Raw genomic sequence first — 14076 nt, forward strand, 5'->3', positions numbered from 1 at the left:
TCATTCAGTCGTCTGTAAAATGTTGGCAAAACGAGGCCCACAGCGTATAAAAGCTTCCCAAATGTCCTTACACTTAAACGCACACGCACGCACACCAACTAACCTCTTTCATTGTGCAACCTTTGCACAGCTGTCACACACACATAAAGGAGAAAGCTTGAGTCTCTGTGTGTTTGTATAAAGAGATGGTATTTGACAAGTTAAATGGCTGTGTCTAACACCATCAATGCACAGAAAACAACCCACTAGCCACTGCCATGACTGAGCGGCATGGTTTAATGCTTTAAAAACAATTCGCTTTCAGTTTTAGTAATGCAGCTGTGGTGTTTAGGAGTTACTAAAAGGCAAATCACTTATGTTCCCTCATAGCACACATTCAAGGACCATTTTAGATGCCATGGATCTGTTTCTGCTTGTACAGTTTCTCCAAGACACTGACTTAAAGAGTTTTTCGCATTAAAAAAAAATTCAAATATTTGAAAAATATTTTTCCATCATCATTCTGTCACAAACACTTCATTTTCACATACTTCAAATCATAAACCAATTTCATTTGAATTCCCATGTTTTCAGTCTCAAATTGAATGTTTTCAGACCTAGACTGACGAAGCTCTCTTGTGGTTATTGTGTGTGATCAAACTAATCCAAAAATGTTCATGCATGTGTTTGATGGAGGGTAGAGTAATCTTGTCAGTTAGCGGCAATGTTTCTTTGAATTTATTGTACGCAGTTATTCATATTATAGATTAATATGTCTCTCCCTCTTTTGTCTCCCACAGGAAACAGTCGAATATGCCTTCCTTATCATTTTCACGATCGAAACCTTCCTGAAGATCATAGCGTACGGCTTGGTGATGCATCAGAACGCATATGTCCGAAACGGATGGAACATGCTGGATTTCGTCATTGTCGTTATAGGGTACATTTTATCTGCTTATATTCCAAAGCTTAGCTACTGTTTTACTGTTTTAACGGTTGCACTTTATTTTACAGTACATGCACTTATGTGTACTTACAGTGTACTTACCTAAGAAAGTACTTAAGGTAACTACATGGGTTAAGGTTAGGTTAGGGGTAGGTTCAGGGTTAAAGGTGCGATAAGTTGATTTTGAACAAAGCTGTTGGACATTGCTGATATTTGAAATCAACCCAAACACACCCACCCCTCTCTTAATTTCTCTGCCTCTAAAATTCACACTCCAATCCTAACCACCCTAATCTGAGTCGGTCTAGAACCCCTGCTGGCATGCGAGGTGAGTGCACTAACAATGACGCTAAACATCTCATTCTCTAGTGGTCGTCAGTGTGCAGTGGTTTACCTGCTCAAATCTCATTATCTGGCCACTGTTACACGCAATCCGAGTGGAAAAATATAGCACAGTTGATGAACGAACACCAAGGAAGCCCAAAAAATGAATGTACAGAACACAAGAGTAAATACAAACTAGTGTTGCATGATATACCGGTACTAGAAAGGTATCGCGATACCCTGCTTTTAAAAACGGTCTGGTTCTTAATTTTATTAGTACCGGTACTTTGAGTGCCAGCTGTATTTCCTAATGTGTGACAGCAGGGGGCAGTGTGCGTGCAGTGCGCTGCTTCTAATTGAAATTGAGGGCGTCTTTATTCCTCTCGACTGCGCAACGGCTTTTATGGTGACGAAACGAGAGATGTGGTTGTAAATACAGGTGCTCTTGCAGACCGTCCACAAATTGTTGAGAAAGCATATGCACGAAGCAAAATATGCCATTATTTTATTTACATTGCCGACAGCCAGGAAAAAAGCCCACGGACACCACAAAGCCCGTCTGCAAAAGATGTTACAAAATAACGCAAGCGAAGGGAGTCAAAAGCATCTTGCCGTCAAACATCCCGATTTGTACAAAGAATTTAAAGAGCGACAGGTTAGTGAATGTGATAGCAGCTTTATGTTTATGCTCTCAAACATTAAATGAGTGTTATTTATTTATTTTACTCATGCAAGCAGAACTCCGGAAAGAGTCTTGAGTTTATGTGATATCTGGTTGCAAAAATAAAATTAATTTAAAAATACATAAATATGTGAAGGGTATATAAAGTTATTTTAAACCAATTTATGCTTTAATAACATTGCTCTAATTATTTACAGTAATATAATTTTTACAATCATTTTACTGTCAAAAACACCTAAATGTATAAAAAAAGCAGCAAATAATTCACAATTTTATTGAGCATGAAAATAATAAACATTAAAAATGATAATAAATCTAACTCAAACTTCATGGCAATGAAGCTCAAATCCAGAATTATCAGCTGCACACTGGTGAAGAAAGAAGTTATGTCATATGTTATTTATTTACTTTTCCTGCTGTTTTAGGTTGTTGCCATTGTATCGTTTAAGTATCGGTATCGTGATTAGGGCTGCAACGATTAATCGCGATTAATCGTTTGCAAAATAAAAGTCTGTGTTTACGTAATATATATGTGTGTGTTCTGTGTATAATAATTATGTATATATAAATACACACACATAACACAAGTATAAAGTTTAGAAATATATGCATGTATTATAAATATATATATATTTATATATATTTTATATTACATATAAACAAATATTTTATATATAAATATAACATTTTTCTTAAATTTATACATGAATGTATGTGTATTTATATATACATAATTATTATACACAGAACACACACATATATATTACGTAAACACAGACTTTTATTTGCAAACGATTAATCGCGATTAATCGTTGCAGCCCTAATCGTGATATTTAAGTTGGGTATTGTATCGAAGTCAAAGGCTTGCGTCCGAAAACTGAAAAATGCTGCCTTCAGAGGACACATTTCAAGGTAGTAAGGCATCAAGGCACGTCCTAATCCAATGTTAGCTTCACTTCCTCTCTCATGAGATACCTTCCTCAGAACGATTTTTGAAGGAAGCATAGATGTATCCTTAGCTGCCTTTGATATCCCACAATCCTGTGCTTTCCATTCTGTGACAGTTGAGCTAGAAAAATAAAGATGGCGTCCGAAGGTTGCGTTTGCTGATCAGTTTGTGTATAAATGTACGATTTTGATCAACATATTTCAATTTTGATATCATTTCTATCGAGAAATTACTACTGTAGTAATTAAATATTTGTTTAGTTCTCACCAAAGCTCGCGCTATATTGCTGTAGATCATTAAACTGTTACGCTGCCTCAGAAGTCTGTCCGAAATCAATTTCGTGAGGTACCTTCATGCACAAACACTGCCGTACAAGTCATTCTCTTATAAGATAGCGAGGCAGCAAGACAGCTACCTAGGTTTTCGGACGCAGCCAAAATCTTGGTATCGTGACAACACTAATACAAACAAGTGTTTGTTGTTAGTCGCCAACAGCACAGCAGCTCCAGACAATCAATGACACTCAAACCCAGTGTTACTCACATATGAAGCAGAATCAAAGCAGCTTCCGCATCTGTTTTCAGGCCTTCCCGCTTAGCTCTGTCCAGCGCTGGAAAGCTTTACTAATATAAACGCAGGTCCTAAAGCTTGCCCAGTCATAAACCTTCATTGAAGTGATTTTTTTTTACCTCTTTTGTATTGTGTCCCATCTCGTTCTACAGTTTTTTTTCTTATTTTCAAATCTCCCTATTTATTCTTTCTCCTCGACCGTCATACACCCCCTAATGCTGATTGGTTAGATGTTTGTTGTTGGGGTCGGCCCAACTAACTTCCAAACAGTGTTGTTGAAATTCCACCTTTTAATACCTAGTTATTACTATTTATTATTTTAATATTCTCATTTCCATTACAGAATTACAGAAAAAAATTATTCAGCAAGGACGCATTAAATTGATCAAATGCGACATTTTATAATGTTACAACAGATTTCTGTTTTAAATAAATGCTTTTATTTGAACTATCTATTCATCAAAAAAATCCTGTAAAAAAATCACTGTTTCCACCAAAAATATGGATCATTATAAGAAATGTTTCTTGATCAGAATATCAGAATGATTTCTAAAGGATCATGTGACACTGAAGACTGGAGTAATGATGCTGAAAATTCAGTTTGCCATCATAGAAATAAATGACAATTTAAAATATATTACAATAGAAAACAGTTATTTTAAGTTGTAATAATATTTCACTGTTTTTACTGTATATTTGATTAAATCAATGCAGCTGTAATGAGCATTTCAAAAACATTAAAATATCCTTACCGACCCCAAACTTTTAAACAGTAGTGTATATACAGCATAGAAGAAGAAAGGCATTTAGAAGAGTGAATTAAAGATAAAAATAAGACCAAATATGCCAATGTCTTTCTCGTTTTCTTTTTCATTCTGTTTTGGTCTTTCTTCCATCATCCTCTGCAATGTCACTTTCACTAATTTTCCTCCTTTGAGGCCCTTCACCTTCTCCTCAACTCCCAAAACACACACACACACACTTCTCATGCAGCTCTATGGCCCAGAAAAGACCTGTAAAGTAAACCAGCGACGTCAGCTGCTGTCTTTCTTTATACTCTGTCTTTATACCAGCATCTATGGAGCATTTATGGAGTTCAGCGTGGACTGAATTACTCGCTCTTTATTTTCAGATGAAGACTTTTCCTGGAGACTAGCACTTCCTGTGCCAGTCTTAGTTGCTTTTTATCAACCATTCCTTTTTTTTTTTTTTTTGGATGATGCAGATGAGGAAGAACCCTTAAGAGTCCACCTCTTCCGGCTGTTTTTTATTTAAATGTTTTAATTTCATGTCACTTTCTACTGTATCAGCCTAAAAAAAAATAAATGCAGAAGCCCAAAGATAAAATCATGAGGAAAAAATCCTCTCCTCTTTTGTCCGTGCCTCAGGCCGGTTTCATACCGCATGCATAAGCAGTGTAAGCAAAAGCTGTGTAACTGCACCATCAGGCTCACGTTGTGCTTTCACACTGACAACTGCCCTTCTCTATACAGAAAATAAAGTGTTTCTGGGTTACTACACTGAGCATTTGCTTTAATAATGTCTATAAATTATACAATGATCGTCGTGAGTGTTCCATTTGAGAATTATTAGAAACGTGATATTCATGAAATCTAATTTGCATAAAGAGTGAGACCACATTTACATCCAAATGATAATAAAAGGAATATTCCAGTGTTCATTACTAGTTACAAGCTTGATTGACGACATCTGTGGCTTGATTACAACAAAACGATCATACTTCCCTCCTTTAAAATCAAGCTGATTTAAAAACATAAGCAAAATGCAAATGTCTCTTTAAATGCAAATGAGCTGCTGCTCCCGATTTCCAGAAGAGGGTGGAGCTTTAACAGCTCACGCTTCGGTTGCTCAACAACAACAAAACTGGAGAATCTCACGCAGCCAAAATGATGATTGTTAGTAGCGGCCTTACATTGTTCAAAACGTAGTCAACACTGATGGAGAGACTCAGGAAGAAGTTACAACTTTTAGAATGAAACTGGACATTTCTGAATGGTTAGTGGATAAATTTATTTGAGTTGATTCAACTCATCGACTAGCATGTGCTGTCATGTTAATCTTTTGTGCAAATCTAGCGTTGAATTGACCCTCGTTTGTGAAGCAGTTCAGCATAAAATGACGACATGACAACAACACTCTACTACAACAACTCTTCCTCTTCTCTAAAACAGCCCAACATTGCCCCTTTGTTGTAGGGTTTATGTAAATTTTAGGGTTAGTGATACTATCCCGAGAAGAAGCTCATTTTAGTCCCTACCAGCCGTTTGTTGTAGTCCTTAAAAAGCGATTTTCTGTAAAAGAAAATATCTCCCTTTGCATTGAACTTTGAGGGTTAAAAACTTTGCAATGTTGTTTATGCTCAAACAGCAACATTACACACTAACTAAAGTTAAAAAAGGGAAATCATAATCAACAACTCCTTTCAATCATCTGGATTCAGTCAGTCATTTTATTGAATTTAAAGTGTTTGTGCGTCTGTAAATGAAAACGTAAAAGCACATGGCTTATGTGTGCGATTTATAAAACTGTCTTGTTCACTTCTCTGTAGATCATCTCAAACTGTGTACACTCTCCTCTTCTTCCTCATCAGCATCTCTATCTGACTCTCCCTCACTCATACACGCACAGTCCACTGGGTAGCTAGGTCACATTTCGATCAGTTCGCCTCATGCAGAAAGAGCTGTCTCCCTCTCTCTCTTCACCTACCCGTCTCTCTGTTCACGAGGCTGTCGCTCTTGATCTTTGGCTCCTGAGCAGCAGCCTTGATTAGCCAAGAATAGTTACAGATAGACTGTCACTCTTTAAAGTCACCATGAAATCAAAACTGACAATTTTTATGGAATATTGTAGTATTTATTATAAAATATTTTTTTTGTGCATTATTTTTTAAATTCATGTGCCCTCATGATCTTTAATTAAAATAACTTCCCCTCCGTCTTATAGTGACTTCTCCTCTCTGATGATGTGTTTAATGGCGTGAGGGCGGGGCAACCTGTCACTCACATGAGATCCACCAATAGCAAACCACAAACCACCGTCCTTCATTTTTTCTTGTTCAAGATGCCGTTTCACTCAGATATACGTCACAATAGGGAAAAAAGACTATTACTACTGTTTCAGACTTTAAAGGATGAATCGCTGGCGTTAATAAAGCTTTATGATGGTAACAGAGGCAGATGCATTCAAAATCAGCTTATTTGATACTTTAAATACACTTTTTTTTTTTTTTATTCACTGTTGTTGAGATCTTGTAATAAATACATGACTATTCAGATGTGCACCATGGTCATTTCAGGTGATCACATGCTGCTTTTTTCGTGTGTACAGCAGATGATGCCGTCTGATGTTGTTCAGATTGAATGTCCTGCTGTTTATGTTTTGGCACATTCATGAAAGGTCATGCTGTCATGTGATGCTGAAAGTGGTTTATTTTATAATCCAAACATGTCTTGATATTTCAGCTATTATATTGCTACTTTAGATCAATATTACAAGCATTTTAGATTAGATTTTTTTTATATAGAAATTTGATTTGATTTTAATAGATCACAAGGCATTTTCTACAATAAGTTCTAAATTAAATATGGGGAAATATAAAGATTATATATCAATAATGGCAAGAATTTTTTTTTTATACACAGAAAAAAATATCAATACTAAACTGATTTTGTTTGACTAAAATTATTCAAAACATTTTTGTTAACTGTTATAAAGCTGAAATAAAATAAAAGATAAAAAATGTAAACTTAAACAACTTTAATGACAATTAGAAATATTGCCCTGGCGACTGATTAAAATATGATAATGAAAAAAAAAATGTCAGTTGAAAGTCTAAGATTAATAAAATTAAAACTAAAATAAAATAGATTAATGCTAAAAGAAATATTTAAAATACCCAAAACTAATAAAAAGGTCAAAAGCACAGTACAAAATTGCTCAGACTTAAAATGAAAACTGTAAATATCAAAATATTAAAGATGCCCTAGAATCAAAAATTGAATTTATCTTGGCATAGTTGAATAACAAGTGTTCAGTACATGGAAATGACATACATTGAGTTTCAAAATCCATTGCTTCCTCCTTCTTATGTAAATCTCATTTGTTTAAAAGACCTCCAGAAAACAGGCGAATCTCAACATAACAGTAGGGATCATTAATATGTACGCCCCCAATATTTACATATGCCAGCCCATGTTCAAGGCATTACACAAGCCAGTATTAACTTCTGGATCTGTGCACAGCTGAATCATCAGACTAGGTAAGCATCAAGAACAATAGTGAAAAATGGCAGATGGAGCAATAATAACTGACATGATTCATGATAACATGATATTTTTAGTGATATTTGTAAATTGTCTTTCTAAATGTTTCGTTAGCATGTTGCTAATGTACTGTTAAATGTGGTTAAAGTTACCATCGTTTTTTTACTGTATTCACGGAGACAAGAGCCGTCGCTATTTTCATTTTTAAACACTTGCAGTCTGTATAATTCATAAACACAACTTCATTCTTTATAAATCTCTCCAACAGTGTGTAATGTTAGCTTTAGCCACAGAGCACCATCAAACTCATTCAGAATCGAATGTAAACATCCAAATAAATACCATACTCACATAATCCGAAGCATGCATGCAGCATGTATGACGATCACTTTGTAAAAATCCATTTTGAAGGTTATGTTAGCTGTGTGAACTTTGTTTATGCAATGTATATAGAGTCGAAAGCTTGGGGGGGCAGGGAGAGCGAGATTTAAAGGGGCCGCAGCCTGAATCGGTGCATAGTTAATGATGCCCCAAAATAGGCAGTTCACAAGAGTGAGAATCTATGGGACATTTTGAGCTGAAACAATACTATAGTAGTATATAAATAGTCCTAAAGGAACAATAGTGGGGTTCACTGGTGCTTTCACATGACTCATGAACAGGTTCTTCTAATGAATCTTTAAATGAAGGAGTTCTTGCTTTGAATCAGTCTAAATCCATCATAGTGCTTATTGAACTGCAAGTTCTTTTTGTCTCAGAATGCAGTAGGTTTGGTGCACATGAGGATTGTAAGACATACAAAATCAATAACCATTAATTTATGCTTAATGAAACATGCTGGTTGTTCATGTAACAATGTGTTGGATGATGAATGATTTTGAGATATTGATGAGTTTTTTTTTTTGTTTTTTGTTTTTTAAAGATTGTTTAGTGTTGTCCTGGAAGTTTTGACCAAAGATGGAGAGAAGGAAGCTGTCGGAGCCGAACTGCCCGTGCATGGCCACGGAGGGAAACCAGGAGGTTTCGACGTCAAAGCCCTCAGAGCCTTTCGAGTGCTGCGACCGCTGCGTCTGGTCTCAGGAGTGCCCAGTGAGTAAAAAAACAAAAAAAACATCCATCATTAGTTTTACTAATAATAAAACTAATGTTATTCTCTATTTAAAAAAAGAGTGGTTTTGGTCTTTAAATATAGGGAGTATATAATATAAATCACTAATATAATGATATCAGGTTCATTTTAGATTACAGTTTTTGTTAATATTTTGAATTAGATTTAATTTGTATATTATATATTTTCACCTTTATTTAAAGTATAAGCAATATTGTGTTTTATTTATTAGTTTTAATTTAGGTTATTTTAGTATTTCGAAACTAAAAGAAAATGAGAAATATTGCTTTGGCAACTAGCGGAAATAAAATATTTTATTTAATTTAATGATTAAAGGTAATGATTTAAGTTTTAGTTAACTATAATAACCTTAGTAACCCTAGTGATCAAGCTGATTACATATTCAAGGCTTCCAGTCAAGACAGATTAGTCGTTCAGGCTGTGCACCGACTAGTCGATTTCAATAATATGTAGTTTTGCACAACAGTAATCATGAGGCAATTTGACAGCTTCCCCTTCCGAGCGCCCAGAGCACCGGACCCCTACAGAGGGATGGATATTGGGTGAGAGATGGCGCATGATGTGGCCATATGGCAGGAAAAGCACAGCATTCCTTGCTGCATCCCCTCAGGATCGTTCTCTGAGAACAAGCTGTCAAACTCAAAGCTCTAAAGACACCAGTGTGTGTCTGAGTGTGTGCAGTAGGAATTAGATGTGAAAGTTTGGACTTAATTGCACTCAAGTGAACACTCAAACACTGTGAATGAGTGTAAATCTGCATTTTTGCGTACGTTTGCATATCCTCAGGTTTACAGGTGGTGCTGAACTCCATCATTAAAGCCATGGTACCTCTCCTCCACATCGCCCTGCTGGTTCTGTTTGTCATCATCATCTACGCCATCATCGGTTTGGAGCTTTTCATTGGAAAAATGCACGCTACCTGTTATTTTCAAGGGACAGGTTTGTTAAACTTATGTGCCTTACAATGAATATTGACACTACCGTTCAAAAGTTTGGGGTCAGTAAGATTTGTCTAGCATTTCTGCTATAGTTTCCATGTATTCCAAGTAGATTCCCATAATGCATTATTGTAACTTAGATTATATGATGTGATTGTATAATATTTTTCAACAAATTGAGATTCATAGGAATTGTTTTATAGCTATTGTGCTTGTTTATATTTGATCTTCTCCTCTTTCTGCAGAGATAATAGCAGAGGACGAACCTGCACCGTGTGCTGTTAATGGTCATGGTCGTACATGTCCTATCAATGGCACTGTGTGTAAGGAGGGCTGGCACGGCCCCAATGGAGGCATCACCAACTTCGACAACTTCATGTTTGCCATGCTCACTGTGTTTCAGTGCATTACCATGGAGGGCTGGACGGATGTACTCTACTGGGTTAGTATTAGCATGATAATACTTCTCGCATCCTAGCTAGCACGTCTTCTTGTTGGCGTATAATGAGTGTTAGTCAATAATTATATTTGTGTAGAGAGGATGAAGTGCTCATACAGTCATTACTGTATTGAGGAGAGTGTGAGATGCTCAAACTAGCAGCCCACACACTGAAGCAGGAACTCAAGGGTCTGTGACTGACCAGTGTGCTCTGATGAGATCCACCCACCTTTCACACCATCCTCTGGAATATGTTTCCTCCATTTCATCACAGCACATGGTTCATTTACAGCTGCATAAACTCCAAATAGATTTTCAGTCTAGATTTCTTGTGAATCATCCATTCTTAGTAACTGTTTTTAAACCTTGTAATGGGTTTTTAAAAAGCCAAATTTACCTTTGGACCACCATAGACACTGAGGAAGTGTCTACACAATATTCAGATTAGTGGTTAATCTCTATGGGTTTTTCCTAAGGTAAATTCCTACTTTTTTATTGCTGCTTATTTGACATGCTCAATTTTAAGAAATATTTGAACATGTAAATATTGTGTAATGCAGCATGTACGTTAATGCAGCTTGCCTCCTTAAAAAATTATAAACAATGATACAATTTTTATATATATGTGTGTGTGTGCGCATTTCAGTGTTTCATTCAGACTAAACTAGCGAATTTTTTTTATTCATTCATTCATTCATTCATTCATTCATTCATTCATTCATTCATTCATTCATTCATTCATTCATTCATTCTATGAAGAAACCTGACAAATGTATATATGTATATATATATATATATATATATATATATATATATATATATATATAAATATATATATATATATATAATATAATATTACTCACACATATATACATACATAAAAGCGTTGTTTACATTGTTTATATATTTTTTTCAGAAGGCAAGCTGCATTAACATCTTTGACTATATGTATGTATGTACTGTATGCATGTACAGTGTGTGTGTGTGTGTGTGTGTATATATATATATATATATATATATAAATATATCATGATGCATCGTTTCTAACAGATTTGCATCGGTTCAAACTCACTGATTTATATATAATACATAAAAAAATTTTTTACATTTTTTATATATCAAAATCTTTGACTATATCTATAAATCTATATATATATATATATATATATATATATATATATATATATATATATATATATATATATATATATATATATATATATATATATATATATATATATATATATATATATATATATATATATATATATATATATATATATATATATATATATATATATATAAAATAAATGATAGATAAGAATAAATAAATAAATAAAAACTTCTTTCTGTAATGTGACTTATTAAAACAATTGTGTGTGTGTGTATGTATATATATATATATATATATATATATATATATATATATATATATATATATATATATATATATATATATATTTAGTTAAATATATTTATGTGCATGTGTGTGTGTGTGTGTGTGTGTGTCATATATGTATATGCGTAATATGTGTATGTTTATTAATTAACAGTGTTTTGGTCAGACTAGACTAGAGAAAAGAATATTATAAGAAAATGCCTGACAAGGTCTCTGAAACATATTCAATAATTTTTTATGGACAGTGTGTGGGATTTCTCCTTTATCTTTCCTTTTATATTGACTTCATCCTACACTCAAATTTCTTATTAGAAGTTAAACTTGTGAAAGTCTTCTGGTATTTCTTCAAAAGATCTAAACATGTTAAATCTGAAATCCAGATTGATTTTGAGCAGAACATCTTCTCTAGACCTGTTTTTAACCTTCCACTCACATTTTCTGTTTCATACTTTCCTTCATTTTCTCTTTCTCCCCACTGCTTTTCCTCTTCCTCCTCGTTGTCTTCCTCTTTTCTCTCAGATGAATGATGCTATGGGGTTGGAGCTGCCCTGGGTGTACTTTGTGAGCTTGGTCATCTTCGGCTCTTTCTTCGTCTTGAACCTGGTTCTGGGTGTGTTGAGCGGGTGAGCAGCTCCTCTTTTCTCTTCACTACGGCCCCTGATGTCCATTCCTTTTTTTTCTCTGTCTCTCTCCCAAAGCTCCATCTGTGGAGTTCTCTCAGCTAAATGAAGTCTTGTCTCTCCGGGTTAACCATCCTGTTTGGGCCCTTATAGGTGAATGATGCCATTGGCTGGGAGACGCCGTGGATCTACTTTGTTAGTCTGATCATTCTGGGCTCGTTTTTTGTGTTGAATCTTGTTCTGGGTGTTCTCAGTGGGTAAGAGAATGAGAATCACTGTGTGCCGTGGAGACTGCTGTGAATTCCTTATATCTGCCGGTCGTTTCACAAAACATTTTCTTGCATGGGGTTCAGCATGAAGTTTGAAAATAGACCTGATCATGGATCAATACTACAGTCATGGATAAAAATTGCAAACTAATCTGGTTATTTTTAATTAAACTAGGATAGCTTCATGTAAATTGGACTGTCATTTGTTTTTTATAGAAATAAAATACATTTAATTCAGTTGGATAACGATCACTTCAGTCCCATTCAACACAAGCTCGTATGTAGTGGAGCTTGGGTTCAGTATGTAGTCGTATGTAGTGGAGCAGAAATCAAAGTTCATTGATCACGTGATGAGTTGACTGACAAGACCATGGCGGAGGATTCGTTGCAGAGCAGAGCTGAGCCTAAACTTCTGATAAATGTTTTAATTTGTAGAATGCACGCTCAGCACCGCCACTCCTGATATGTGCGATTGCGAAATCGAAAGTGAAAGTAAAATGCAAGCATGCATTCAAGCGCAATTTCAGTACCCCGCATTTTGAAAGCGGCTCCCTGATGCATGCGAATATCTCCCTATATGAAAGCTATCTTAGGCTGGGCTGTGTAGTTGTAACCATCTCTCAGCTCTGTATCATGCTTGAAGAAAAATTTGGTCTCTATTTGCACTTTGAATATTGACAGAGAACTTCGAGAACACTTATTGTTTGCACTTAATAAGACTAAGAGAAAACTGTTAGAAAACTCGAAATATGAAATCATACAGGAGAGAAGCCAGTCAGTTGAGTTTGTGGCAAAACTTTTAACAGTGCTTGTGTATTGTTGTCTTTCAATGTATATGATAATTCATACTCAGAAAGGAGAACTGAAATGATATTCACTACAAGATGATTAGTTAAAACATTTCAAATGCACCTGCAGACTATTTTTCTAGTCATGTATTTTGTCATTGAGGATTTCTTAAAAATACTGTGTAAAAATCTTCTCGTTCTTGTGAACTCACTCTTGCGTCTCGTCACACCCATAATAGATGGACTACCTTTAACAAACCAATTTATTCCAGTAGCAGATCAGCATTGTTATCATCTAAAGCTAAAAAACCATCTAAAAACCCAAATGTCTTGTATTTTATGATGATTTCCACATGCATGTCCCTTCTAGGTCCTAAGACTTTTAGTGTAACTGATGAACACATTTATTTAATAAAAAATTAGCCTTTTTTAGCCATATATATCATTTAATGTTAAAAAAAGACAGATATCTGTCTGCAACTGAAAACTGAAACAGATTTAGATTCATTATAAATTGGCAACATAACGGATCCATCTGCTTGGGGTGTCTGCAATCTTTTTTCCATGACTAGAGTTCTTCCTAGAGTTTTTTTTTTTTTGTTTTGTTTTTTTGTTTTTTACAGGTTTAAGGTGTTTTCTGAAGTGTTGTGTGCTGTGAGATGATCTTCAAGTCTGCAGGGTTGAATCGTTCTAAGCTGATGACATTATTAAAGTAAAACGGTTCCAAGGACAGAATGAAAAACTATGAGAGAGGAAGTGAT

At 35.0% G+C, this 14076-nt stretch overlaps 1 protein-coding gene across 6 annotated transcripts in view; it reads left to right on the forward strand.

Annotated features, from left to right (window-relative positions):
• The window catches only part of cacna1da (calcium channel, voltage-dependent, L type, alpha 1D subunit, a), an 83783-nt gene that overhangs the window by 9941 nt on the left and 59766 nt on the right, over positions 1 to 14076 (forward strand). For 5 of the 6 annotated variants that reach the window (XM_067387857.1, XM_067387856.1, XM_067387861.1 and 2 more), the window contains exons 2-6: positions 780 to 919; positions 8656 to 8822; positions 9649 to 9801; positions 10046 to 10242; positions 12158 to 12261. In XM_067387857.1, coding sequence (XP_067243958.1) covers positions 855 to 919; positions 8656 to 8822; positions 9649 to 9801; positions 10046 to 10242; positions 12158 to 12261 — 686 coding nt within the window. In that variant the 5' untranslated portion in view covers positions 780 to 854. Of the gene's footprint in view, positions 1 to 779; positions 920 to 8655; positions 8823 to 9648; positions 9802 to 10045; positions 10243 to 12157; positions 12262 to 14076 lie in introns of those variants that run through there. The other variant, XM_067387862.1, reaches the window with a different exon arrangement.

The sequence above is a fragment of the Chanodichthys erythropterus genome, chromosome 6 (assembly GCF_024489055.1).
Source record: "Chanodichthys erythropterus isolate Z2021 chromosome 6, ASM2448905v1, whole genome shotgun sequence".
In the NCBI taxonomy this organism is placed as follows: domain Eukaryota; kingdom Metazoa; phylum Chordata; class Actinopteri; order Cypriniformes; family Xenocyprididae; genus Chanodichthys; species Chanodichthys erythropterus.